Here is a 26,870-nt window from a genome sequence, read left to right as displayed (position 1 = left end):
AGGTACCTATCCAGCAGCAGCTGTTTCACTTACTACTATCTTCCCAGCACCAAGAAGAGTGCTCACATTTGGTAAGCATTTACTAATATCATTTGAATAAATGAGCTCCATTTAACCCATCTACCTTCCTAAAAGTGGACTGACCAAAAGGGTTCATGTTACATGTTCAGTTATTTACCCCAGAACAAAACAAAACTACTAAGGAATTCTGACTCTTCTGAGCAACATTTAAGTTTACAGGAACCTTCAAACTAAAAAAGATATAAATATATCTTTTGGAGTAAAACCAGACCCCATACTATACTAATCACTTCACATCCTGGCCAGCATATGAGTGAGCTTCTAGGACTAGAGAAATGCCCGTGTACATTTTTAGCAGCTTTCTATTTCCCAGTGACCTGGTTTTGCAAAGTGATCCCAGAAGCAATGACCCTAAAGTAGTCACCTTCAAAAACTGCTTACATCCATCACTTGTAAATCTCACTCCTGAGGTTCCCAGCAGACAGAACTTCTACAGACTAGGTTAAGTTAAGGACACAGAAACTTCTTAGCTGTCCTGATTGAGGAAAGCTTATAGTCAACAGCCCCTGCTCTATTTCCCAGGTGTGAAACGTAAGCAAATGTGGAGTCCATGTCTTATGAACAAGCACATGATGGGCTACATTGGTCCAGGTGCCCTGGTGGGTCTTGCCTCAGCCAGTCCCCATTCTCACTAACTGATCACTGCCATCATTCCTTAGCCTTGCATCAGAACCTGTGTTAGCATTTTCTGTTTTGAAGCAATGGTTTCCTCGTCACCTTCAGTGGGGATTTGGTCTCTTTAAGTAGATTATAAGCTTCTCACAGGCAGAGCCTTCATTTATTTTTGTTTATACAACAGAAGCACCTAACATTATCTAATGAAAATAATGCTTGCTTTCCTTGCCATATCTACAACAAATTGAGGTCAAGTTTCTAGTAAGATGCTCCAGACTTCTAATCTGACAAACCTGTTTTATTGTAAAAGTGCTTTCCAAAATTTAAATGTGAAAAGATAATGAAATTAAAGATGAGAGAAATCAGCAAATTAATGATCCAGTTAAAACTGAAATATTATGAAGAAAAAGAGCCAAGTGAGAAAAAGATGAAGGGTACATTTACAGGCAGAGTGAACAACTCGGGATAATATGACCATGCGGATGTGACTGGTGGCATGCTGATTTTAAATCTTTCATCCTGTACCTCAGATAGGGTGTTAATTTACAGGATATATAAAGTACTCAAAAAGCTTTACACCAAAAAAAAAAAAACCCACAAAATAATCCAATTGGTAAATAGGCAAAAGAACTAAACAGACATGTTTCAAAAGAAGAGATACAAATGGTCAGCAAACATATGAAAAAATGTTCAACATTTCTAGCAATTAGAGAAATGTAAATGGAAACTACACTGAGATTTCATCTCACTCTAACCAGAATGGCAAGTATCAAGAATACAAGTAACAATAATTATTATCAACAATGTGGGAAAAAAGGTTCACTCATACATTGTTGGTGGGATTGCAATTTAGTGTAACCATTCTGAAAAGCAGCGTGGAGATTCCTCAAAAAACTAGGAATAGAATTATCATTTGACCCTGTTGTTCCACTCCTTGATATATATCTAAAGGATTTAAAATCAGCACACTACACTGGTACAACCACATCAATGTTCATAGCTGTACAATTCACAATAGCTAAGCTACGGAACCAACTTAGGTACTCTTCAACAGATGAATGGATAAAGAAATTGTGGTATGTGTACACAATGGAATATTGCTTAGTCATAAATAAGAATGTGTGTATGACATTTGCTGGTAATTGGATGGATCTAGAGAATATCATGCTAAGTAAAATAAGCCAACCCCAGATAACCAAAGGGCAAATGTTCTCTCTGATATGTAGAAGCTAACTCATAATAAGGAGATGGGGAGGAATAGAAGTTCAGAGGATTAGACAAAGGGGAATGCAAGGGAAAGGAAGGGGGATGGGAATGGGAAGAACAATGGAATGGATCAGACATAACTTTCCTATGTACATATAGGAATACGACAAGGTGAATCTCAACATCGTGTATGCCCATAAGACTGGGATCCCAGTTAAAATTAAGACATATTCTACGCATGTACAATTTTATCAAAATGGTTTCTACTGTTATGTATCACTAAAAAGAACCAATTAAAAAATATTAACTCTAGTGACTCAAGTAATTCACTGTCTCAAGCTAAACTTAAATAGATTGATCTTATTACAACTTCCGGGCCACAAAAGTACATGTTTTACCTCCATCACTTAAAAGATACCTGCAATAATAACCATGGCAAAAGCTGCAAATCCAGTGGCATCTTTTCCCTTCACAATCTGTGCTCCCCCTTGAGGGTCTGTGTGGAACACAAAGAAGAATTCCTGCCCTTCAGAATCATCATCATCCAAAATTGGAACAGATACTTTGCGTTCTCTTTCTTCATCCAGAAACATAAGGATAAGACTTTGTTCTTCAAAGTCTTCTTCTTCAACTGCCCAGGTCTGGTTGGAGGTTTCATAAATATCCTGAAAAGGCAATGCATTTGGTTCCTTCTAAGCACATCTCTTGCCAAAATTTTTAACTGTTACACTGACATTGCCTTCAAACCCACCAGTTCTTTGGATACGAATTTCCACAGTATTGAATGTGCCATTCTTCATCTCCTCTTCAACATAAACAATGGGGGGGACAAGACTAAAAGTTCCATGAATGGAAATACTGGCAGTTACAGTGGTCATGTCAGGCTTCTCAGGCATGGTAGATGAACCATGAATGGTGACAAGATTCTCAGGGGTGGCAGACATACCAGTATTCTCAGTAATGATGACAGCCATCTCAGTTGTCTGAGGAATGGTAGTTAACTCGCTTGTGCCAGGATATGTGGTAGAATCAGTTTCTATAAGAATGAGAGTGGTATCAACTACGACAGTCACAGCTGTCAAGGGGACAGAAACATCCATGCCTGCCACATCATCATTATCCAATATTGTGATCACTGCAACACTGAAATCTAGATTCAGGCATGGTCTCCAATTAGCATCAAACTTTTGTAGTCCCTGAATTTCTGCTGAAGTAAGATTAACAAAAAAAGTTTCTTCCATCTCATGAAGCTGATCGTTAATAATGGTTATTTCAAAATCAACTTCAGCTTGGAATTTTTGAAAAAACATTTCCCCTTTCTGTATAGGCTCAAAGTCTTCCAGTGACTTTGCACTTCCTGGAGTTGTCTCATAGGAAACTTTAATAAGATCACTGTGGAACCCAAACAGTCTTTGCACATGTAATCTGATTATCTGTATATCTTCCGAAACCGTGATACTTCTTGAACTAGGGGAAAACTGGAAGACTCCCATAGGTTCAATTTCAGCAATGGTGAAACCTGATCTGGAAAAATTTAAAACCATGAGAATTGATTAAAATACGACTACCACTATAGGGAGTATTCTTTTATACATTTATGATGCTGCTCATGAAGCATCTTATAAATGACATGGCCTTACAAATTCCATATCCAAGAAATGAATGAGCAACAGTGACAGAAAAATTACTTAACAAGTCTTGGCTAAATGAAGAGCTCTTAGGTCTCTGCTATGTTTCTCCATCATCCTGGGGCCACTAACAGAAGGATCTGAATCCTCAGCATTTCTCTAATGATGAGTAAAAGACCACCAAAATCTCTGTGATGCTCTAGACATCAGACAATGTTTCTGTCTACCAAATAGAAATATTAACTAGTACTAGGAACACAATTCTTATCTCCTCAAACTGTCAGTAATGGGACTATTCTCTCATGTAAATGTAGCTAAAACTCTCTATATAAATTGGAAGAAACATCCATGGTTTAAAATTTTATTCTTTTCTTATGAATTTTTATTGTGAATTAATAACTATATCAAAAATTGGAACTGGTGGCCCATCAATCTTAATTCTGACTATGGACATATTTTCTTTGACGAACAGAGTTTAACATGTAAATAACTAAATGTAAATTTGAGTGCCTTTAAAGAAGACACCCCAGGCCTATCCCTCTATATTGTCAAGCACTATCAGTACATAAATTAGTTGTTAGAGTTCAGCCTGTGACAAGACAGTCAGGGTCCAAATTACGGCCAGAACACTGAGCTGTGTAGATGCTAGGTTTATTACCTTATGTATAAATCATTCTTCATTTATAAAATGGGACAATTAGTTATATCTAGTTCAAACAGTGGCTGTTTGGAAGAACGAAGAGTGTGTGTGTGTGTGTGTGTGTGTGTGTGTGTGTGTGTGTGTGTGTGTGTAGAAGCACTATAACACTGAAAGCTATTATTGGTGTTGCTAAAGGCATTTGAATTTATGACCTTTAAATATGTTCTCTGGACAACCATTTCTTTTTAAATGATATATGCATAATGTGTAATCTAAAGCCATGTTTTCACCAACAGATGCCTCCCACATAAATGTGTGTGCACGCACAACAGTCTTGTGCACATATTTTCTACAGTTTACAAATAAGCAAACTGAGGAACAGAAAGACCAAGTAACTTTCCCAAAGTCACATAGCAAATCAGTAGCAGAGCCAGAACTAATAAGTGTGGTTCTCAGATCTGTCTTCTGCTGTTCTGGCCAAGTGCATCTCAGGCATGAGAAAAATAAACTGCTTTTAGGCGGGATATATTTCATTGCAAATATGCTTGGTTCCATATGAATAGTTACAATAGATACATCAAAAAATGAAATAAATTAAAGTCAAAGAGCTACTTGATTGAATAAGTAACATTATTACACTACTATGATGTTTTATTCTTATTTGTTATCACTTGGGGGAAATCAGGTATTTTCAGTAGCTTTGCAAAAGACAGTTTCCTGTAAAACAAGCATATTTGACGCCACAGTTCCTACTGCAGATGGAATTCAGGGTGACCACTCTCAAGTTAAAGGTCATGATGAGTTCTGTAAAGCAACAGAGTGGTGGCTGCTGAGACCCAGCCTCCCAGGCGGCGTCTTTGGCATGCAGGCTCTATGTTGTTTTACAGTTAAATGGTTTGCGTCTGCTTCAAGGTCAGTGACCCCTGTGCTTTCCTCTGTAGTGACTGATACCCCAGACCATTCCTCAGAGAATTTCTGGGTTGAGAATCAGGTTGGTCTTACCGGAGTTGGGCTCCACCTGGAGCACTGCTCCGCACACCTGACAGGTGAATGACGAAGGCCTCCAGCCGACCAGGACTGGGGAAGGTCCACAGCAAAACTCCTTTCCTTTGTTCACCATGGGAAAATGACAGGCTCCCTGAAACAAATGTGAAAAGTGAAGCAGGCTTGCTCTTAGGTTCTTAAATTGGAATTTGACTCCTACACATGTAGTGAAATATTTTCTTTTCCAAAATTTTGGAAGATAACATATTAAAAACTGGGGGAGGGAAAGGTATATAAATAAACTTGCAGAAGCTGCCCTAACCACATAAACCCAACTTTCAGTCCCTGTCTATTCATCACTTATCTTACCCTGCCCCAGCTTAACTGCCAAATCCAGTAGTGAAAAGAGAATAGTGTTAGGCAAGAGTCGACCAGTACTCAGTGTCAAGGGTCAGGCACTGGTTCAAATACTGACCCCAGGATACTTTGGAAATGTGTCTTGAAGTAGTTTATGACAAAATATCACAATGAATGTATGTTATTTTAGGTTACTTCAGAAAAAATAAATGTTACAAATATGGTAGAATAACTTAAATCTAGTCAGTGAGTTTGTGGGTGTTCATTATATTTTATTTTCCATTTTGTTGACAAATTTATTAGAAAAACTCAAAAAAGCTAATCAAGCCTATTTAAAGATATAAATCTATTTGGGAGAACTTCTGTAATTTTAAAATAATCAAGTTATTATAAAACTTCTAAATATTAATTTCATATGTAAACACAGTAACATACACAGACTTAAAGAGCAATGTATTCACAGATACATATTTTTAAATTATCTAAGCTGTTACCAGAACAAAAGTAAATAGATAGATAGAATAGAAGGAGCTGTGCATATCACCAAAATTGACAGAAAGGGTAGGGGAGTAACAAATAAGTGTTATTACAGAAAATAGATTAAAAAGATGATGAAATAGCTTTAATTTAGGGGATGTGCTAAAAGGAAAATCAAGCAGAAGAAGTACTTGATACATTATATCAACATTACCTATCCCGTGGCTATGGAAACCCCAGTAACCAAGGCAGTTCTAATGCTATGGTGGCTCTTAACCAAGCATCTAAATTCACTCTGAACTACTGGGATTCCTGTTGGGTTGCAAGCTGGCCTGTCAATATTGTCATTTTCTGTCCTGGGCTCTCACCCTCATCTAAAGGATTTCAGGTTTTTATTCCATTTTTTGGCTGAGAACTTGAGAAAATGAAAATCTTTCCATCTTCACAGAGAGACTGTGGATCTCAGTTCTTACACAGGATTCACTACATTTATGACTGATGGTACATGGTATTTGCCTGGTGACCAGGAGGACACTGTAAATAAATGACAGGTGGAGGGGGAAGTACAAAGATTCTGAGTCCACTGAGATCTCCTTTATAACTGCCGTCACAAGGATTTGGAGTGGGTTCTGTATAACACGTCAGAGGTCAAACCATCTAATGCTTACATCTTGCTCAAAAAGTTAATGATATAATTTTTAAAATTCAGTATGTAAAGTAACCACAGTTGTTCTATTAGAAATATTCAAGTGGACATGTAAATTAATGCAAAGTTACATCTTTTTAATTACCATATGGACCAAATAAGGTACTCAGAACTACTTTTAACAAACTCTTAATGTACTGGCAAAGCATTCTGCTTAGTGACCACTGTTTTGAGGTAAGGTATGAAGTCTTCAATGTGTCTCAAAAAAAGTTTCCCTCCTCCTCACCAATCTGCTCTTACAATTCTGATCACTTACATATGGAAATACTATATTAGGAAGCTAATAGTTTAGAGTCCAGAGGAAGGATGACCCAAGAAATTGGCCAGTTACACATCTGCCTATCCTATAGGCTGATCCTAGAAACACTACAACTCACCCAGTATTGGGGTCATGTTACCAACAGTGATGAACTCAGGGATTTCTAACCCAGGAGCATATCCTGTGGTCCAGGTCACTGAGAGAGCATCATATGTTCCTGTCCTAGAAATCATAACTTGGCTTGTGCCAGCAGTGATATCCGTGAGTTGAAAAGCAGTGGATTCAAATCCAACCTGAAGAAAAACATGTTTAGATTATTTCATGTTTTATTTGAAAATTTCCAGGGAATTTGAAGTGTTAAATGTCAAATTTCCTTTTGTTTATATATTTCCTTTTTTACAATATATTCAATTGAAAAAGATTTAAGAAATAAAATCTCATATTTGAAAATTTATTCTGCTTCATAATTTAGATTATAATCTATAGCTTTCTCTTTTTGAATAAAATGCAATTCCCTCATTGGACAATATCCAAAAAATAAATAAAACCATAATTAAATGAAAGCAAAAAAAAATTAAATGGCATTTTAATATAACAACCTGATTTGTCTAAAACTGAAATCCAACCTTTTGCTAAGATGTAACAACATATTTCTTCATTTACAAAATGAGCATCATGGACTGGACCTTCTCTTAAGGTTTTCAATTTTTTGATTCAACTTGATATCTTTTTGTGAAGATCAGAAAACGTCAAAGATTTTTTTAAAAAAATAACTGTCCTTTTCACAAGCATCACATCCCAGGACATGTGATTTATAGATGAAATAAGTTCTAGTCAATGAGTTAAAATAAAACCAGATTTCTAGCTTCACATTGTGATTCAGACAGCTCAGATTACCTCTTCTGGTTTCAATAACTGTAAATTTGGAATATAATTTGATCAATGGTTTTATTGTAAGACTTACTCTTCCCTTTTAAAATTAGAAAGAAGAATAGCAGAAGAGTATGGGAGGATGCTGAAAGACAGCTTCTGGAATCACAGAGGAGAAAACAACAGTGACAACTTTTACTTGACACTAGTCTAGAGTCTCTGTCACCAAGATCTCTGGTTAGCAACTGCCAAGAGCTTTGAGTGAGATCATGCTTGCTACATGGCTAGAGGACTATAGGAACATATCCTAGTCACATCACAAGCACACATACACACACCATGTAAATACTGGCAGGAGTACAGAGGATACATTGCACAAATAATGTTGCCCTTCAGGGTGGATGGTAAAGTGTTGTGTACAGTTAAGGAGTAAGAAATACTTAGCTACTCCAAATGAATGGCTTGGGATAAAATGAATTTATTTAATAATAACCAGTGAACACAAAAAACCAACAATGTTTCAGAGACTTTCAGTTAATTCTATTCCCTTACTCATTCTTGAACAAAAGAAAACAAAACCGTTCCTTTCAATATTTTTAATGCTGGTGGATTCCACTTTAGAGGACAGAGCAAATGCACTTGCTATGAAGAAGATACCCAGGAAAGAGTAGCTAAAGAGCATTCTGTAATGGCCAGAGACTGTATCTGCCCATATTCCTACCCATTCAACCACACAGATTCCACATCAGCGTCTGGAGCCAGGCTTGTCATTTGAGCTCCCATCTGAAGGAGCAAGGAGGAATTACATCTCATAACATCTTCAAACAGATATCATGTTGCCATAGCCATAGACAGCAGACCTAGCTTTGTCTTATATGGACAGAATCAAAATAAAAGAAAGTAAGGCCTTTGTTCTTCTTCAAATTGCTGAAATGATTGGGCAATAATTTTTCCTGAGATGAACTTGGACAACTCAGATACTTGGGTGCAACCATATCACAGAAAGCCTTCTAGCATTTGTCTAAGTCAGCACAAACTTGCACAGTAAACCAAAGCCTGAATGGCAAAGACAAACATGAAAAGATCTGAAATATTCACTAATATTTCATTCTAATTTTAATTACTTAGTATAAGTAACTCAAAAGTAAATAGTTAATATCAAGGAAAGACTTGGGCATTTCAACTTTAGGTTGACTGTTATTTTAAAAATTCCACAACTTACATTCAAATTCTACAAGATAAAAAATTTTCTAAAACCCTAAAAAAGTAAACATATTTCCTAACTAGTGTTGAAAGTTGACAATTACTTTTATTATTTTTCTATTATGTCAACTTTGATATTCACAGGATTATTCAGATTGAATGATTGATATTAAGAAACTCTCTAGGAACTTGGTCCTTCTTGTGAAGCTGCCCTCTGCTGGTCGGCTGCAGTACCACACCAGGGCCAATTACCTGAGAATTGGCTGCTTCTTCAGGGACTGGAAGCACAGCAGATTTTGCTTCATGAAGAATGGTTGGCATTCCATAGACATTTCCACTGAGGAGCATCACAGTCACTAGCTGCAAGGTGATATTGGAGCCCAGTGACAGAAAGACCTAGAAACCAACAGCATCAATTACATTTTTTTAGTTGTTAAGAAATGATTTTTCGAGTAATATAGTGAGCCTTTAGCACACTGCCTGAGGTTCCCTTAGTAGCAATTTCATCATTGTGTGACCTTAGTCTTAAAAAAACTCCAGCATTTAGAGTGTGAAGTGAGGAGTAGTCGTTGCATAGTATAAAAACTTGCAAACGTTCCATGTGTACTCAAATAGTCTCAAAAAGGTATCAAGTAGCAGTGTTGGTGAAAAAATCATGTGTCAAGGGAATGGAAAGAGCACACTGTTGAATAATATCAGGCCCTGAAACCCAGCAAAACCCACTTTCTTCCTCTTCATTAATTCATAAAGAATTAATGATTTACTCAAAATGGACAATGAATTAGGTATCTTGATTATTTGAATGTTGAATAAATAAAAATTACTAACATCATGTATTAAATTACCAGTGGACAAAATTTTAAAGTCCAACAAAATAAGGGAAGTTCTGAACTTACAAACTGATGTTACACTAAAAGTATTTTTGAAACTTATAATACAATTTTACATAGAAACATTGTTATTGGTAATGGCTAACCCCAAGTTGTACAATAACCTGAACTATTCCTAAAAAATTTTGTATCTTTGTTAAATATAAAAGCAACCACTTCTATGCAGTCTCTTCTTCTTTCAAATATAATTAACTTAAACATGTGTCATTTCCTCAAATGTACAAAGGGTACACAATAGCAGTTTCAAATGATGTGCAACCTAAGGGCAAAAGATGTTTCATTCTTTCCAAATGACATTTTCTGAGCCAGGGGAGAGCTTAGTGGCAGAGCACTCACCTAATATTTGTTGGTTCAATGTCATACTGTGAAAAGAAATTACATAACTAAACATGAATTTTAGTTCAAATGTTAAGGAAACAAATCATAATATTAAACTTTAATCATGTGTACCCCACCTGTCTGGGTAGCTAGTGATAATTTATTCCCATTTTCTAAAGAATGAAGGATGAGGTGTCATCATAAACACAGAGTCCCTGATGCCTTTCCTCTTAACTCTCTGTTCATGGGCCCATCCCAGACTTGTGTGATGCAGCAGTTCTTCAAAGTACAGGAATTAAACATTAAAATTGAACTGTGGTCACAGCAGATTTGAGGAACAACTGGTCTACCCACAGAAAAGTGGTTAGATGAATTTGAAAAGAAACTTGAAAGTTTTAGGCAGTGATCATGTTCTTCAACATGGCCTTCTATATCCCTGATCCAAGACTACCTCGTCAGTGCTATTTTATATATTTCTCATCACTCTTAATGTCATTTGGGCACAAACAGAAAGAATTTATAGTCCCATGATATCCTGTGCACCCACATACTTTTTAAATTGGTTGTTAGTGAGCCTCTCTTACACTAGACAGAAGGACCAGGATGACAGGAATTGTGTCTCAATCATCTTTGATCAGTTCTGCTTCCCATAAACACCAGCACAGAGATGAGTGCTCAAAAAATGACCCAACCACAAAGGTAAATCTCCTCCTTCATTCCCACTTAAGCCCTTTAAACCTAGACATGTTCCTTCAGTGAACCAATGGTTCCTGCAGTCAGTGTGTGCCTCATCTAAGAACCCACTTCTTAGACAAGTGTGGTAACAGTTTAAACTCCATGGTCCAGGTCTTAAACCTACATCAAGAGTCTTAGCAGAAGCTTTCCTTGTTCAAAGACCCACTTGAAAGTAGCCACATCACAACAGACTAAACATGTCATGGTCTTGGTTGTCTTCCCTTTGGTTGACCTATCCTGACCTGTCTGAAATCCTAACTTTTACCCAGAAGTATGGAGCAAGGAGAATTACATACTCTGCACTATGTGCTGTGTAACTATATTGTGTAATAATATCCCAAACCTCAAAAAACAATGTGTTATATCTCGGATGGGAGGGAGGAAGTGGATCCTTAAAAAAGTCCTGCCCTTGTTTTATAAGCATGTTGCATCTTGATCCAAACATTTACTTTGAAAAACTAACTCACCAATATCTAATTATGTGCAGTTTTATACCACACATCCTCAACTATAGGAGTGAAGAAGAAAGAACCCATGCATTTGAAATAGGTTAATGAAAGAAGTTATAGTAAGAAAATATAGCAAGCTTCTCAGTATGCATGAACTAGCAAATTTTATTTCTGTTCATTGGAAATTAGAAACCATAAGAACAAACTAGTTTCAAAGAAGATTTTAAGAACACTATATATAATTCAAATGTGGTATTAGGAAATCTAAGTGTCTTCATAAACTATGCCATTATGCTGTCCAAGTAAAAGAAAGAACTACTATCATTCAAAGTGATCTAGGTACCACAAAAAGCTACCTAATAGCCAGGCATATCAAATGTCTTAGTCTATGTAATATATATCATATATTTTAGGTGAGTGCAACTTTCAACTGTACACATCAGTTAACAAAATAATACAATAATCTTCTCTGTGGAAGGCTTGTTGGCAAATTAATGCAATATATAAAATGATACAAATCTATTCATTAAAAAGTTAAAGAATAACCCCTAGTATTCATTAGCAGCTTATAATTGACTGTTCAGAATGTGATGTTATGAATGTGTTGGAGAATTTTTCCAGTTATATAATTTAGGCACAATGTATTTTTGAAAATTTCTTCTAATTTGTAAAAGAGACTTAATACAATGATTTTCTGGTTAACTTAATGTCCCACTCTTTTACCCAGTATTGCACTATTTTGGATTTGGAGTTTAGAAATTTATAAATCAGGGCCATGACTTCAAGTCAGTTTCTCAAAAAAAAAAAAAAAACTACAGGCTCATAGTAATAATTATGAACCCCACGTCTCACAAACAAGCCTCCATTTTTCTCTTGTATCAAACACCAAAAACAGTTAAAGACCTAGGTGCACAAAAGATCAAAAGCTTACACAGTAAGCATGAATTAGTGTAATGGACTTGTTGCTTATTCTGAATGACCACCTTTCTTCTATTGATTGCAACTTTATATAAAATGGATGAAACAAATAAGAAGCTACATCATTTCTCTCTTGCTTTGTGTTTTGTGTAGTCTCTTTCCACCACCCTTTATTTGTTGAAAGTAAACCTCAAAACTTTCTGTCATTTTTAGGAATATAAAAGACCAGGCATACATAAATTGAAACTGCAATCTCACATTCAATCCAAGCTCCCTGTTTATGATAGTTCTTGCTTGATTAGGATCTACAAAGAGAAAGAGGTCATACTATGATTTCAGTACTCCTCCAAACCTCAGCCCCAGGACCTTCCCATCAGTCATCTGACACTTCCAGGTTTGGGACAAGAGGAAGGCCTCTTTAAGACAAAAACCTTGTCTCTCTGCTATCCTCCTTTCTTGGCCAACACTGACAGCCACCACAGCTCCATGAAAACAGCGCCCTAATATTTAGGCAGTGATCATGTTCTTCAGCATGGCCTTCCATATTCCTGATACAACTTCATGGCCTCAATTTGGGTGTTCCTCAAAGGCTTCAGAATTCCACTCCTCAGTGTTCCTCAGAAGAGACAACTTATTCTCTTGATGACTTTGTGATTCACCCCATTTTTCACAATGCACCCTACTGATTTTTCACATGGTGACTGCAATCTGGCTACTTTTGGGGCAGTCTTTCATAATCATAAGAGAATTCAATTAAATAATTTCTCTCCTATCATAGAGACTGATGTGGTTTGCACCATCCTTGTAAGGATTAAGATAAACAGTCACTTAAATCACTTTCTGTGGGTTCAAAGACTGAGAAAGACTGCTGGAGTATCTACTTGACCCACAGGAAATTTAGGCCTTTTTATTGCTCAAATGATGGCAGAGAGATGCGCTACTCTCTCTTTCTTAATACTCTCAAAAAAATTATACTGATTTCCAAAATTTCAAGGACAGAAGCAGGTATCAGTTCCTATACTTAATGCAGGCCCTTCAAGTTCCAGAGAGCAAGAATAAGTCTCTCTCACTATACTATCCTGGAACTATGTAAGTATTGAATAATCCCTGCTATTATCTAGATAACTATACTTAGTCATTTATAATCTACAAAATCATTGTCCAATAATTACTATGCATTCCCTAAGGCCTTTTCATTGATATGTTAAAATGTCTAAGCAAGACTCATAAGTAATAATGAGGTAAGCAAAGACTCCCTAAAAGAATAATAAGGACATCACAAACCTGATTCTTTATTGGAACAATGTCAACTTTATATCTGGCACAATCTTGAACCACCAGCTGCATCTCTGCATTTTTTGTAGCAACTAGCTGTTCTTTATGATCAGATGATATTCGAAATCTAACAGCCACATCTCCAAATGTGCCAGCAAGCCTGGTGATATTAATTTGGACAAATCTAATAAGGTCCTGTCCAATAAGTATTGACTGGTGATCTGGATACAAGGCAAATACTCCATGTGGATAATCATTTGCAGACACAGAGAACAATGTGATGCATTTTTCCACATCCAGTTCTGCTCCTCCCTCTACAGAAACTAGCTGCATCACACAGTCCTCCTCTATCTCAGGTATATTATCTGGCAGCAAATGAACATCAAAGCTTGCATCAGTGTCTCCATCAGCCATGGTGAAAAATCCATTGTGGAAATAAAGTCACCAGTGATATCAAATTCACTACTTAATTCCCAGTAAATCTAAAATAAAAGGGAAAAATTCCAACAAAGTTAGATAATCCACTATATTAAACCAAATAAATTAAATATCCCTTTATAAAGTACAAAAATAAATTTTGTTGTGCATCATTACATTCAAAGCCAAATCCTCTAAGTATATGTAAGTTTGTGTAGTATATGAATCACTTCAGGCATTCATTGTAATTTGCAAAACATGATTTAAAATTCTCACTATTTGACCTACTTCTAAAATAATCAAATATTTTGAAGAAAGAAAAGCAATTTAACTAATTTTAGCGCACCAATTCCATAATTACATTAATTAGTGAACCATATATGATATTTTAAAATAAAAATAAGTAGAAAATTTGATGATTCACATCAGAATTTGATTTTGTTTATTTTAAATATAAAGGGAATATTTATAAATTATCAAGAATTTATCATTAATTCCCAAGCATTGTTGAACTCCAAACTATAAAAATTCAACTGAAGAAGTACCAGTTAATATCCATTACTGGAAGAGAGGTTAACTGTATGCAGAAATTTCACAAAATATATTTTTCTGGCAAAAAAAATACCTGTCATTGACTTTAGCCAAATACCAAGAGAACTTCTAAGAGAATCCTCAGTTTATATCAATAAACACACAAATGCAACCCCTTAAAAAACACTTGCTAACTGGAGATATCCTGTTGATAAATAAAGCCTTAAAGAATGTAATAAGTAATTTCTAAAAAAATCAAGAGGCTTACACAGAAAAGGTTCCGTATTTATAGCAAGAAATAAAATACAAAATAGTTCAGTCCTTCACAATGAAGCCTGAGAAAGGTCCTTCATACACTAACTGTAATCATATTGAATTCAGAAAGAAAACCAGATTTGATGAGATCTGCAGAGGCCAGAGGTGCTTAAACGAAGCCTCTCAATTTATCTCAAAAACCCAAGTAATTTTAGTTTTTCAAAAACTTTAAAGAAAAATGCAGGCTCTCTGTCACTCTTGACCACATTCAATAGGTAAATTGGTGTACTTGGAAAAATCAAATGAAAAATAATACTGTAATTTCTCCAAAGGTGCCCTTCACCCTTCTGACAAGGAAAATGATGACCAGTGGTCCTTCCAAATCTGGTGGCTCCACATAAGTCTTCTTAGATAAAGACTCAGGAGCAAAATGAACAACTCCATTTGGATCACCAAACTTTTGTATCTAAAAAAATAAATAAATAAAGACCATTAAAAGAGCAGAGTAAATAAACAACTATGATGAAATTATAGCATCCAACATATTAATGCACCAATAAGCCGAGAAAATAGAAGAAACATAGAAATAACATTTGACTATAATATGCTTACCTACTTGATTAAAAAAAGAGAGTAAACTACTATACTAACTGTTGTCTAAGATGAATAGGTTTTTATTCCATAAAAATAATGGGAACAAGTATGCAGAAAATTATAATTTGCAAAACCTGAAAATGATATGAATTTGATACCTAATTTTTGCTTTATTCATCTTAATTTTCTAGCTATGACATGAAGTGGACAGAGGCAAAAATGCCCTGTAATTTTGCTTAATTTTATGCCTCAAATAGGAAGGACTACACCTCCAGTTGTTTGCTCAAACAACAGTCTGGATGTTGTCAAAGGTGTTCTATAGATATGATTAACCTTAAGGATCAGCTGGCTCTAAATAAAGGAGATTAGCCTCTATAGTGGGTGGTCATTTCCAGCCAACTGAAGAATTGAAAAGCAAACACTGATGTTTCTTGCAGCAGAAGGAAACTGTGCCTCAAAACTGTAACTCAGGAACCTTGCTTGAGTTTGCAGCCTGCTGGCCTGCCCCACGAATTCCCACTCAAGACCCACAGACAGCTTCAGTTCTTTCCTGGGTCTCCTGCCTGCCAACTCCCATAATCACAGGAGACAGTTCCTTAAAATCTCTTTCTCTTTTGCAATCACTCTATGTGTATGTGTCCTACTGGTTCTCTTTCTTCAGAATACTATGACAGAAGTAGATTCTCAAACAAGAGTATTTTCCAAACACACAAACAAAAAAATCAAATAGTGCTCTCTCTCTGTACATTGTTTTCAGTAGCTTACTAATACGGGGCTACTTAATTCCCAGTAATTCTGGCCCTCATGACTAGGTGATTCATATCACATATATAGAATCCAGGTCTAATATAATACCAAATCATTGTGTTAATCAAACAAGTGCATTCTTTCTTCAAAAAACCTGATTTATAGCACATTAATAATTTTTCTTTATTTTGAAGACAAAGATGACATAACAAATACTTCCTCTGTAAAAGTGCAAATATTGCCAAACAAATTTTCTCAAAGATTGTAAAATAAGTATCACTCTCTTAAAACTTTTTAAAAATTGCTAATAATCAGGCTATGTCATGAACAAACATAAAAATAAAAGGGTTTGATCTGTTGGAATTACTATGACTTCTTATGGCTTCATAATTTTCAATTCAACACAAGCATATAGAGTTTCAAACACTATAAATGAATTTGATAAATCTATTAAATCTGAAATTTTGTAGGTAAAGTCAGACTTACAGTTAATGTAATATCTTTAGCTTCGGAGTCTAAGTTAGCGTCTCCTTTCACAAGTTTAAGTTTAATTACAAAGGTCTTTTCAATTTCAATTTCTTCATGAGGATAGATTGTCAGAATTATGGTTCTCACTCCATCTTCTCCATCTCCAAAAAAGAATGATCTGCTCACTGGGTCTGCAATGTCTCTGTTCTGTGGTGGTAAGGTTTCCTGAGAATTGGGTCCTATTATCTCCCAGTTTACCTGCAAAATGTTTTTTTTTTAAATTTTTTAATAGAGAAGATTAGTTTTAACCAAAGGATTATTGCAGTATATGTAGTATTAGAAAAAAACTAACATACATATATTACAAAACTATTATAGGATAAATCCAGAGAATTCCTACTTCATCAGCTTATTTTTTAATAAAACAATGGCATTTGCAAATATGACCTGCATGTCTATGTAGTTAAATTCCTATTGTAAAATGAACAGAAATCTTCATAAGTTGTTACAAGTAACAAATTTTCACATTATAATAAATGTATTTTTAAATTTCAATAATTCCAAATTTCATATTTTTCATATCAACTATGAAGGAAAAAAACAGGGCACTTGTTTTTGCTTGTCACTTGATCTTCCAACAACACTATATGCTATCTTTCTTGGCTTGTATGGTACTTACAGGGCACATGCCTTCCTGGTTTTCTTCTTCCTTTACTTTCAGTCTTCTTTGCTAGCTCTCTGCTCTGAATGCTAAATTTCAGAAGCCCAGGGCTCAGCTACATACTTTCCACATCACTATCTACACTCTTTGATCTCAAGGTTTCAAACAACTCTCTGAGTGTCAGTGCATTCCTAGTCTGTGCCGCAGCCCTGACCACACGCTGTGCATGCACTCACACACTCCCCTGCCTACTTGACTCCTCCACTGGCATGTCAACTAGTATCTCAAATTAACATGGTAAAACAGAACTCCTGATTCACCCCCAAACTTCTGAATATCAGTAAACAGTACTATTTAGCCAATTGTTCAAACTAAAATTCTAGAAGGTATCCTTGATTCCTCTCTTTCTCTCAGTCTCCAATTTGAACCCAGTGAATTTTCCTCCAAAACACACTCAATATCTATTCACTGATCATCTCTTTCCACCACCATTTCTGCAGAGGGCAATAGCCTCCTAACTTAATCCTGGTGCTTCTACACTGCTTCAATGGCAAACCACTTTCCTAACAGTAGTCAGTGTGAGATGCTTTCGATGACAATCCATGACATTATTCCCATTCTTAAGTCTCTGTAATAGCATCCTATTTTCAACTAGAACTGATCTTTCACCTGGAAAAGGAGATTCTATGTGATTAAATACCTATTGAGCCCTCTAATCTATCTTGTACTCTTGTACCATTATTTGCAAGCCCTGACCACTGGGACCTCTCCTAACTCACATCAGGCTATGTCTCTGCAGGACTCCCACATACTTAACTCTCTAACAATTACATGCCCTCAGCCTTCAGCTTCAACATCATATCCTCAACATCCAATTAAAGGTAGCCAGCAGCCAGGCGTGGTGGAACAAGCCTGTGATCCCAGCTAGTTAGGAGGCTAAAGAGGATGTTTGCAAGTTCAAGGCCAAAATCTTAGCAAAATCCATTTCAAAATGAAAAAATAATAAAGGGCTCAGGTAAAGTTCAATGATAGAGTGTCCTAAGTTCAGCCTCCAGTGCCACACAAAAAAGAAAAGTAGACAGCCGGTCATTCACAAATGTATCTCCCAATTTTATAAACAGAGCCTTAATTGTAATCAGATAATGTGTTTTTACTAATTTTATTATTGTTTAATGATGTTTTCTAAAGTGAGCACTCTGTAAGAACACATAAGAGATCTAATTCACAAATATATTCTTAGTACTTAAAACAGGATCAGCACCTAGAAATCTCCCAATAAATATTTGTTGAAGCTGGGCATAGAAGCATATGCCTATAATCCCAGTGGCTCTTAAGAGGATGCGCAGGAGGATCACGAGTTCAAAGACAACCTCAGCAACTTAGCAAGGCACTAAGCAACTCAATGATACACTGTCTCTAAATAAAACACGCCAAAGGGCTGGGGATGTGGTTCAGTGATTCAGTGCCCCTGAGTTCAATCCCTGGTACCGGGAAAGAAAAAACACATAAAAATAAAAAATATTTGTTGAAGTTATTAATTTAAACAGAATCATTAACTTGCTCTCAAGAATTCCTTGAGGATAGATGTATGTCCAATACACTTTTATGTACTTAATCTTATCCAGAAACCATTTTACCCATACAAAGTAATTAATAAATACTATTTATTGATTGTGAATAAGCATATATATTTGGAGAAGAAAATCTAAAATTATATACAATCTATCAAAAATTATTTTTAAAACCAAAAAAAAAAGAATAACTCTACCTGAATCTCCCCTAAGAGTCTTCCAGTTCTTTTGAGGACCAAGGATAAAATCATTGTGGAATTGGGGTTAGGAACAGAAATGTTGCTTTGATTGAGAAATCTTATAGTGCTAAATGGAGATTCACTCTTGGTTATGGTGATTCTGCTCACTAGGTGGCGCCCAAGGATCGCTCCACCAGTAGCTCCAGTGAGAAGAATTTCAAAAGGCTCCTCAAATTCACTGCATAGCGAGAAGGAGCAATTCTGGGTCTAAACATATTAAAATGCTTGTAAAATCCAAATAACTAGTCATTTTCCAAATTGATCATACATATTCAAGGCACAGTAGTCAGACTCCAAATGGACGAAGAGGGTGCTTAACTGAAAGCATGAATGGTCAGCATCAATATTACATAACCTGGGACAGTTATTAGACTTTCCTCCTCTCTTTTCAGTTGCTTAAGGCTTAAGGCAGTGTACTGAAGGATGTTTCCACATTCTGATTAGAGTTTTTAAGTCTCCAGAAATAGAAATTATCTCTCCTATTTGAAAGGAAACACATACACAATGATGGTCCCTGGACCCCTTTCCCTATGCCCAACATCCCCTAAAGTCTTTCATCTGCTCTTTCTCAATGGGGACATGTATTATGGGTGCATGTTAGAGTCAGATCTCAATATCATGTTTTATGTGGGCCCGCACAGTTTCCTGGATTACCAACCTTTCACTGCCATCAGTGATGGAGACATTTATAAAACTTAAGTTCTGTCCATGCTAAAAGGTGACTGAACTGCTGTGCAGCATATAACTGACGCCCCCTGGAACAGCAGAGGAGCTCTGGGTGATGACATCAGCAGTCACGATGCCATAAGTTCCATGCAGCCTCACCACTGGGATCACAGTTGCTCAAACATACTCCTCCACTGTAAGGGGAACTGGGAGTTAACTGGTACACCGGAAAAAGCAACCAACTTTTATATGATTCAGACAAATTAAACTAGGTAACTAAACATAATGTGACAAGGCAAGCTATCACTTTAAAAACGATTAGTGAAAATTTCATGACTCTTTTTTTTTTTTTTAGGAATAATGTAGTTCACTAGATGTTGAAAGTTATAGTGAACAGTAAAGGTTAGAATCCACACAACCTATTTAGTCATTAGTATAGGCATTTCTTCTCTGTGTACCATGTACAAACATAAAGACTTGGTTTATAAGACAATGTTAGCTGGACTTAAGAAACTTCAAATTTATATATGGATTACAAATTTTATATGGATTAGTTCTAAATAGTTTGTTTAAAGATAATAATATAAATAAATAAAATGTATGCTACTTATATGAATACTTAAAAAATCTACATAAAAATTCTGTTATGGTTTCAGGTCCTTTAAAGTATACTGTGAATATGAAAATGCAACCTCAATGCTTGATTTCAATTTAAAAATTAATTTTAAAATCTTTATTTCTACTTGAGCTCTACTAACCTCAATATATTAAAATATCATTTCATATAGTTCACATATCTAGGGATAAATAAGAGTGCACTTACATAAAAAACTATATATAGAGAGGTATTACCCCATGATTCCTGAAAAGAGAGTGAATCAAAATTAAGAAACGGAAAAAATAGTCAAAATACTATTTCTTTCTTCATGCAAAAATTCAACACAACTTTTACTAGTTGTAGACTAAAGTTCAGAAAATTGTAATATCTTGCATGATTTACCCATAAAAGTCATTATTAACCAATTCCTTAAATTATTTTTTGTTGAACTTTAAAAATGTCGAGATAACCAAAGAATTTTGACAGAAACAATGGAGCCAACAAATTACTTGCCCAAGATAGATAACATGTTAATTTTTCAGATTAAATAGCATTTTTATTTGTTATTTTCAGATATACATGACAGTAGAGTGTATTTTGACATGTTATACATACACGGAGTATAACTTATTCTAATTAGGATCCCATTTTTGTGGTTGTATATGATGTGGAGTTCACTGGTCGTGTCTTCATATATGAATATAAGAAAATTATGTCTGATTCATTCTACTGTCTTTCCTATTACCATTTCCCCTCCCTTCCCTTCATTCCCCTTATATTCTTCCTTTGAATAAAACCATTTCCTAGAAAGGGAGCTTTCTCTTTCTCCCTAGAAAGGGATATAGCCATAATTCTCTGTACTCTTTTTCTATAGAAGGGAACTTCTACAAAGGGAAAGTGATACTCAAACTACTTCCAAAAATAGGATCAAGATCCAGACACTACCTCCACCTGCACCAATAACAAAGTCATTTCAAAGGTAATTATTCACTAAAAAGTGAATATTCACTAATTTCTTATGACATAGGAAATTAAATAATTTAGAGAAGTTTTCATTAAAATGTTTAAAACTGAAACATTTTAATAATCCTAAGGTTAAGTATAATTTTTTTTCTACAATTACTTATTTTTAACCATTTGGCTTTGCCATACACAGAATGGTTCAAGACTTCATATTGATAATTAAAAACATTTTCAAAATTAGTAAGTATAAAAATATAAAGGTATATATGTGTGTGCACACACACATATACACCAAACCAAGAAAATTTTACATATGCAAATTCAAACTGAATACTATGTTCAGGTACTTTCTAATTGAGAAGATGGTGGAAAACATACAAGTAAGCCACTTGGACTTACCTTTGAAAGTAGTATACTTAGGGTAAAATTCAATAATTCCCTCTGCATTATCATTTTTCATTATTATGATTCGAACAACAGAGGTGTTTCCTATTTCAGGAGGTTGATCTATCTGAAGTCCATTTTCTTGGATGATAAAATCATATCCTCTTTGGAAAGTCATAAAAAATAAAATTTTAAAACACAAAAAATAAATAACAAATACATAATTGCTTAGCATGAATTGAAAGATCCTTTGGGATCTTTTAGCTCCTATAACTTAGCTCTATTAAGTATTGTAATACTTTTAAGGATACTCAACACTAAGGTACTCCTTTTTTTTAATGATGTTTTGAAAAGATTTCTGTGCTTCTCCCAATTACTGGCACCTTCATGAAACCAAAACTAATATAAAATCACTAAACTTGGGCAATGTGAACATGGTAAATCTATTAGAAAATTTGGAAGCAACTGAAATAAGACAAACCTCTGGAGATCACTTCTGAGCACATGTATAGTAATGAGCCTTGGGCACTCAGAGAGTAAACCAGGTAGGGGTGAGGTTTACATTGCTAGGTTACAAGAGTTGCTTTAAAAATATAAGGAGTATCTTTTTGTTAATTAAATTTCAAGTTAAACCATCAAGATTTAAGAAAATATTTTAATGAAATTATAATTCCTCTATATTGAGGGCAGTTTACTTATATAATAACATTTCTACAAAAGACATATTTTAAGATAGATGTTATTCTCATGGAACAGGCTTTGACTTACAGGGCTTTATGACACTTTATTTTCTAAAGATAAAAAAATGACAGTGAATGATTTTAGTCCTTACAATTCTCAAATTCTGTTTACCTGATATTTATCACCTACCTTGTACTGAAAATTGAAAAGTGGTAAATAAATATTTTGTATTAGGCAAAATTGGAAAACTGAGGATTAAAATATTAAATGATAATAGTAACTATTATCAGTACTCTGAGATGGGTTGTAAATTAGCTGATTACCATACACTAGTATCAAAGTAGTAGTAATTCTAGTGAGTAGGCAACAAGGAAAAAACACTGTGCTATACTACTTTCTTTTTCAGATCAAAGGAAGTCCAGAAATTTATCTGGAAGGACACACTTCTTTCCCAGAATTAAACTTAAGTAGAAACTACTTTTTTAAAAAGCCAAGAAGGCAAAAATATTTAAGTCCCCTTATAATCAATCAATAACACACATATGATCTCACATTTAATTAGCTATTTCTTCCAAAATGAACTTATTCGATTCAAGGGGTGACCAGTTTGACTTTTAACATATTTAATATGTATAGAAATTCATTCCCATTGCCAGTCACTGAATCATTTCTGGGAAATTAAAGATTTGAATTGTAAGTAAACACAAAACATTTTTCCCCCAGCTAGGATGATGTACCCTCTACTTAAGTCACTGAGAGAGAAATATTTTGGTTTAAAAAGTTTTTAAAGCACAAAATTATGTAACAAATGTAAAACTATTTTCATATACAAAAAAAATTGTTCCAGATTCCTATAAACACAAAAGCTATTCTAGTGGAAGAACCCCCTTTGTGTCCTTTGTAAGCTGTGCAGAGGAGAGGAGCTTGCAAAGCTGCTGAACCTGTGAGCTGTTCAACCATGGGTACTCAAGTATGTGCTAAGGGTGTTTTCCATCTCATCAACTGAGCCAGTTCCATGAAAACAGAGAATGAAAGAGACTCATGATGGTTAAATTTTCATCTTCACTAAAAACATATTGCACATTAATGGCCAACCATCTTCCACTCAAAAATTTCCCCACTTTAAAACTGATGTTGGGCACCACCCATAAGAAAACAATATAGCTTTCAGATACACAATGAAAGATGCCCCTCCCTCCAGTTCTTTCTCAGGCACAGAAATAGCAGGAAGCAAATTCTGCCACCCCAGCAGACCTGTGACCTAGAGAACAGTTAGGATCTCTCCTCACCAGATTACTAGACACAGTGTCATGCTCATTCCCTGCCTGCTCTGAATGAATTCACAGATCAGAGCCACATACTCTGTACATTCAAAAGAAAAATTAAAATTCAGAAAAGTGCAAATAATAACACCTAGTCTTTTTCATAATTTCCCTTCTATGAGCTGTTGGAACATCACATAGGTTGAAAAACAGCAAGAAAAGAATAGTTGTACGCCTCAGTATTGGTGTCTACACATGTAGCTTTATTCATTCTCTCTCCCTCTTTTTTACTCATTTCCTGTTTTTCTTTACCTTCCCTGGAGTTCCACCTTTAGAATTGCTACAGAAAATTCTTCAGGGCCTTCAGGATGGTCGTCATCAAGGATTTCAACAAGCAGACTCTTCACCGTCTCTGTCTCTATGGCTTCAAAGAGGAGCTCTCCTGATGCAGAAACAAAATCTGAGCCAGCATCTGCTGTCCCGCTCACAGTCTTGTACCAGAGTCTCACCAGGCCAAAATATCCACCCGAACGGATGATCATGACATTAGCCTAGGCAAAAAGCATTTTCTCATTTGATTTGTATGTCTAATCTACCAGACAACATTATCACTAATTAAAGACTATTTACCAGGATTATGTCGAAATTAAACATGAATTTATAAAGTATATGCTATATGTTAAAATAATGTTAGGAGCAATTTAATGTGTTTGTGAAAAACTTTAGACTATGAACAAGGGAATACTTTTAAAAAGCATTCACAACATCAAAAACAAAAATAATATTAATATTTTTAAGTAAGTCACACCATACCCCCAGTGCTTCCTCTGATACTCGAAGCTGCACCTGTGAAAAGGAAAATCGGCCATAGGGAAAGTCACTGGCCACCACAGTGATGTTGGCCATGCTTCTGGAGCGACTCAGCACTCCTCCCTCGCTGACTTCAGTGAGCTGATACTCATAGAAAGACTTTTCCTCAGGAATATTATCATTCAAAGCCTAGAGAAGGATGAAAACAATCATTAACAGTAAAATCTGTAAAACTTAAACATTCCTTTTACATATAAAGCAGCAACAGATTCTGCAGTATTACCAACCTCCTCATGGCCCACCCCAACACCACACGCACACACACACACACACACACACACACACACACACACACACACACAGAGTGAAGGGCATAATAAGCCAGCAACATTGATACCTGTATCACTACAATGGCTGCAGACTGTCCATCTCACATTGTCAGTTTTCCTGACGTTTGAGCAAATACCCCCACAGAAGGAGGGATGATTCTCCAGAACACTGTGACCTCTCCCCAGATTGCTGGGCCCCGAACAAGGCTACAACAATACAAAAATGTATATTCAATACATTTTGATTGCTGGTACTTTTCCTAAATGTTTACTGAATCTTTCAACAGTAACCAATTTTCATTTATTTCAAGAACTTAATACTTTTAAATAAACTTGTCTATCAATTATAAACTGCAAGAAAGTACTTAGAAAATATTGAGCTAGTGTAGTGTCAATGTATGACAAGCATATTGGCAAAAACTGAACATTAATAGTGGGAGGGAATAAAAAGAAGTTGTTACAGATTTTTAATACATAGGGCATAAAATATGAATAGCCTAACAAACTTCTCCAAAGAATAATAAACACTTCATACATGTGCATACTAATGTAAAAGGATAAATAATCATCTTTGGATAACTAACCCAAAGATAAAATATTGAGTCAAGGGCTGGGGATGTGGCTCAGCGGTAGCGCACTCGCCTGGCATGCGTGCGGCCCGGGTTCGATCCTCAGCACCACATACAAACAAAGATGTTGTGCCGCCGATAACTAAAAAATAAAATAGTTAAAAAAAAATATTGAGTCAAATCTGGCCACTTCATTGATGGCTGCCACCTCTATTCCTCATGAGAAATTTTGAGAGAAACAGACATTCCTATGATCATACTAATTCAGTTATATGATAAGTCCTGACATTGTAACACTTAGAATAAAAAATCTTTGACCTTGATGTTTTTTTAAAAGATGGTTTCCAGCTAAGGCAAACATGCTAACAAAGATGGAATATATCTCCTATATTGCACATTTAGCTACAGAATAGGGCTGAAAGCATGGACTTTTGATCTCAACGCCAGGAGCTTTCCTTGGTGTAGGTTATGCAAATCATCCATTAGTCTGAAACTTTTTTGGGATCTAATTTCTATTTCAGTCTAAAAGGTGCAGCATTTCCAAATGATGCTACATTTATGTAAAATCATGATGCATGAACACTGTATATGCACTAAGAATGGTGTACTACGACTAATCCTTTAAACAATGTCATAACCCCGTAGAAGCAAAGAAAAATCTTGAAACTCTTACCTGATGATAGCAGTACCATTATATTTAGCTGAAGGCTCCCCGATGAGGACATGCCTAAATGATGGAGCTATCCCAACTTCTCCTGGCGCTCCCCTTTCTCCCAGAATGATTATTGATGCACTACCTAAGTTGATGATGACACATAACACAAAAGGATAACTACCCAAAATACATACAGTAATGCTAGAATTTTCCTGACCACAGATTTTGCTTTTTGTCACAGACCCATGAATAGGATGGAGTTTTGATAGCAAAAAAGACATGTAACAATACAAAGTTTTTATAATTAAACTCTGGGCCATTTTTTACTGTGATTATTGTTGATAGAACACACAACAAAAATTTTCTTGAAACATTCTCTACTGATCCAAGTAACAAGTCATCACAGGAACCATATGATGCCTGTTTCTGAAGTGTCAAAATACGTAGTTTCTAGTTTCAGATGAAAACAGGTAAACACTACATATCAAACATAATGTGTTAGTTTAAAACAATGTTGAATTATAAAAATAATATGTTTCCAAATTTAGGAAATCAAAACCATTATTAATATTTCAAATAAATAATTCCAAACTTACATAAGACAAGCACATCAGAGCACATATGGAGCATGCATGAGGCCCTGGGCTTCATTCCCAGCAGAAAGAAAAGAAAAGGAAAGGAAAGGAAAGGAAAGGAATGGAAAGGAAAGGAAAGGAAAGGAAAGGAAAGGAAAGGAAAGGAAAGGAAAGGAAAGGAAAGGAAAGGAAAGGAAAGGAAAGGAAAGAAAAGAAAGAAAGCACATGACAAAAATGGGATTACATTGAGCATGTTGTTCTGAAACCTACTTTATTACCATAAC

At 35.4% G+C, this 26,870-nt stretch overlaps 1 protein-coding gene across 1 annotated transcript in view; it reads right to left on the bottom strand.

Annotated features, from left to right (window-relative positions):
- The window catches only part of LOC144374447 (adhesion G-protein coupled receptor V1-like), a 105,248-nt gene that overhangs the window by 26,204 nt on the left and 52,174 nt on the right, over positions 1 to 26,870 (bottom strand). The window contains 15 exon segments of the mRNA XM_078037282.1: positions 2,321 to 3,426; positions 5,173 to 5,308; positions 7,072 to 7,246; positions 9,279 to 9,422; positions 13,621 to 14,039; positions 14,042 to 14,093; positions 15,131 to 15,280; positions 16,642 to 16,881; positions 19,053 to 19,272; positions 19,753 to 19,954; positions 21,721 to 21,869; positions 23,961 to 24,199; positions 24,462 to 24,647; positions 24,856 to 24,994; positions 26,030 to 26,153. Of these exon segments, the coding sequence (XP_077893408.1) occupies positions 2,321 to 3,426; positions 5,173 to 5,308; positions 7,072 to 7,246; positions 9,279 to 9,422; positions 13,621 to 14,039; positions 14,042 to 14,093; positions 15,131 to 15,280; positions 16,642 to 16,881; positions 19,053 to 19,272; positions 19,753 to 19,954; positions 21,721 to 21,869; positions 23,961 to 24,199; positions 24,462 to 24,647; positions 24,856 to 24,994; positions 26,030 to 26,153 (3,681 nt within the window).

The sequence above is a fragment of the Ictidomys tridecemlineatus genome, unplaced genomic scaffold, assembly GCF_052094955.1.
Source record: "Ictidomys tridecemlineatus isolate mIctTri1 unplaced genomic scaffold, mIctTri1.hap1 Scaffold_70, whole genome shotgun sequence".
NCBI classification, from domain to species: domain Eukaryota; kingdom Metazoa; phylum Chordata; class Mammalia; order Rodentia; family Sciuridae; genus Ictidomys; species Ictidomys tridecemlineatus.
Note: the sequence above shows the minus strand (reverse complement) of the source record. Positions and strands in the feature narration are given on the sequence as shown.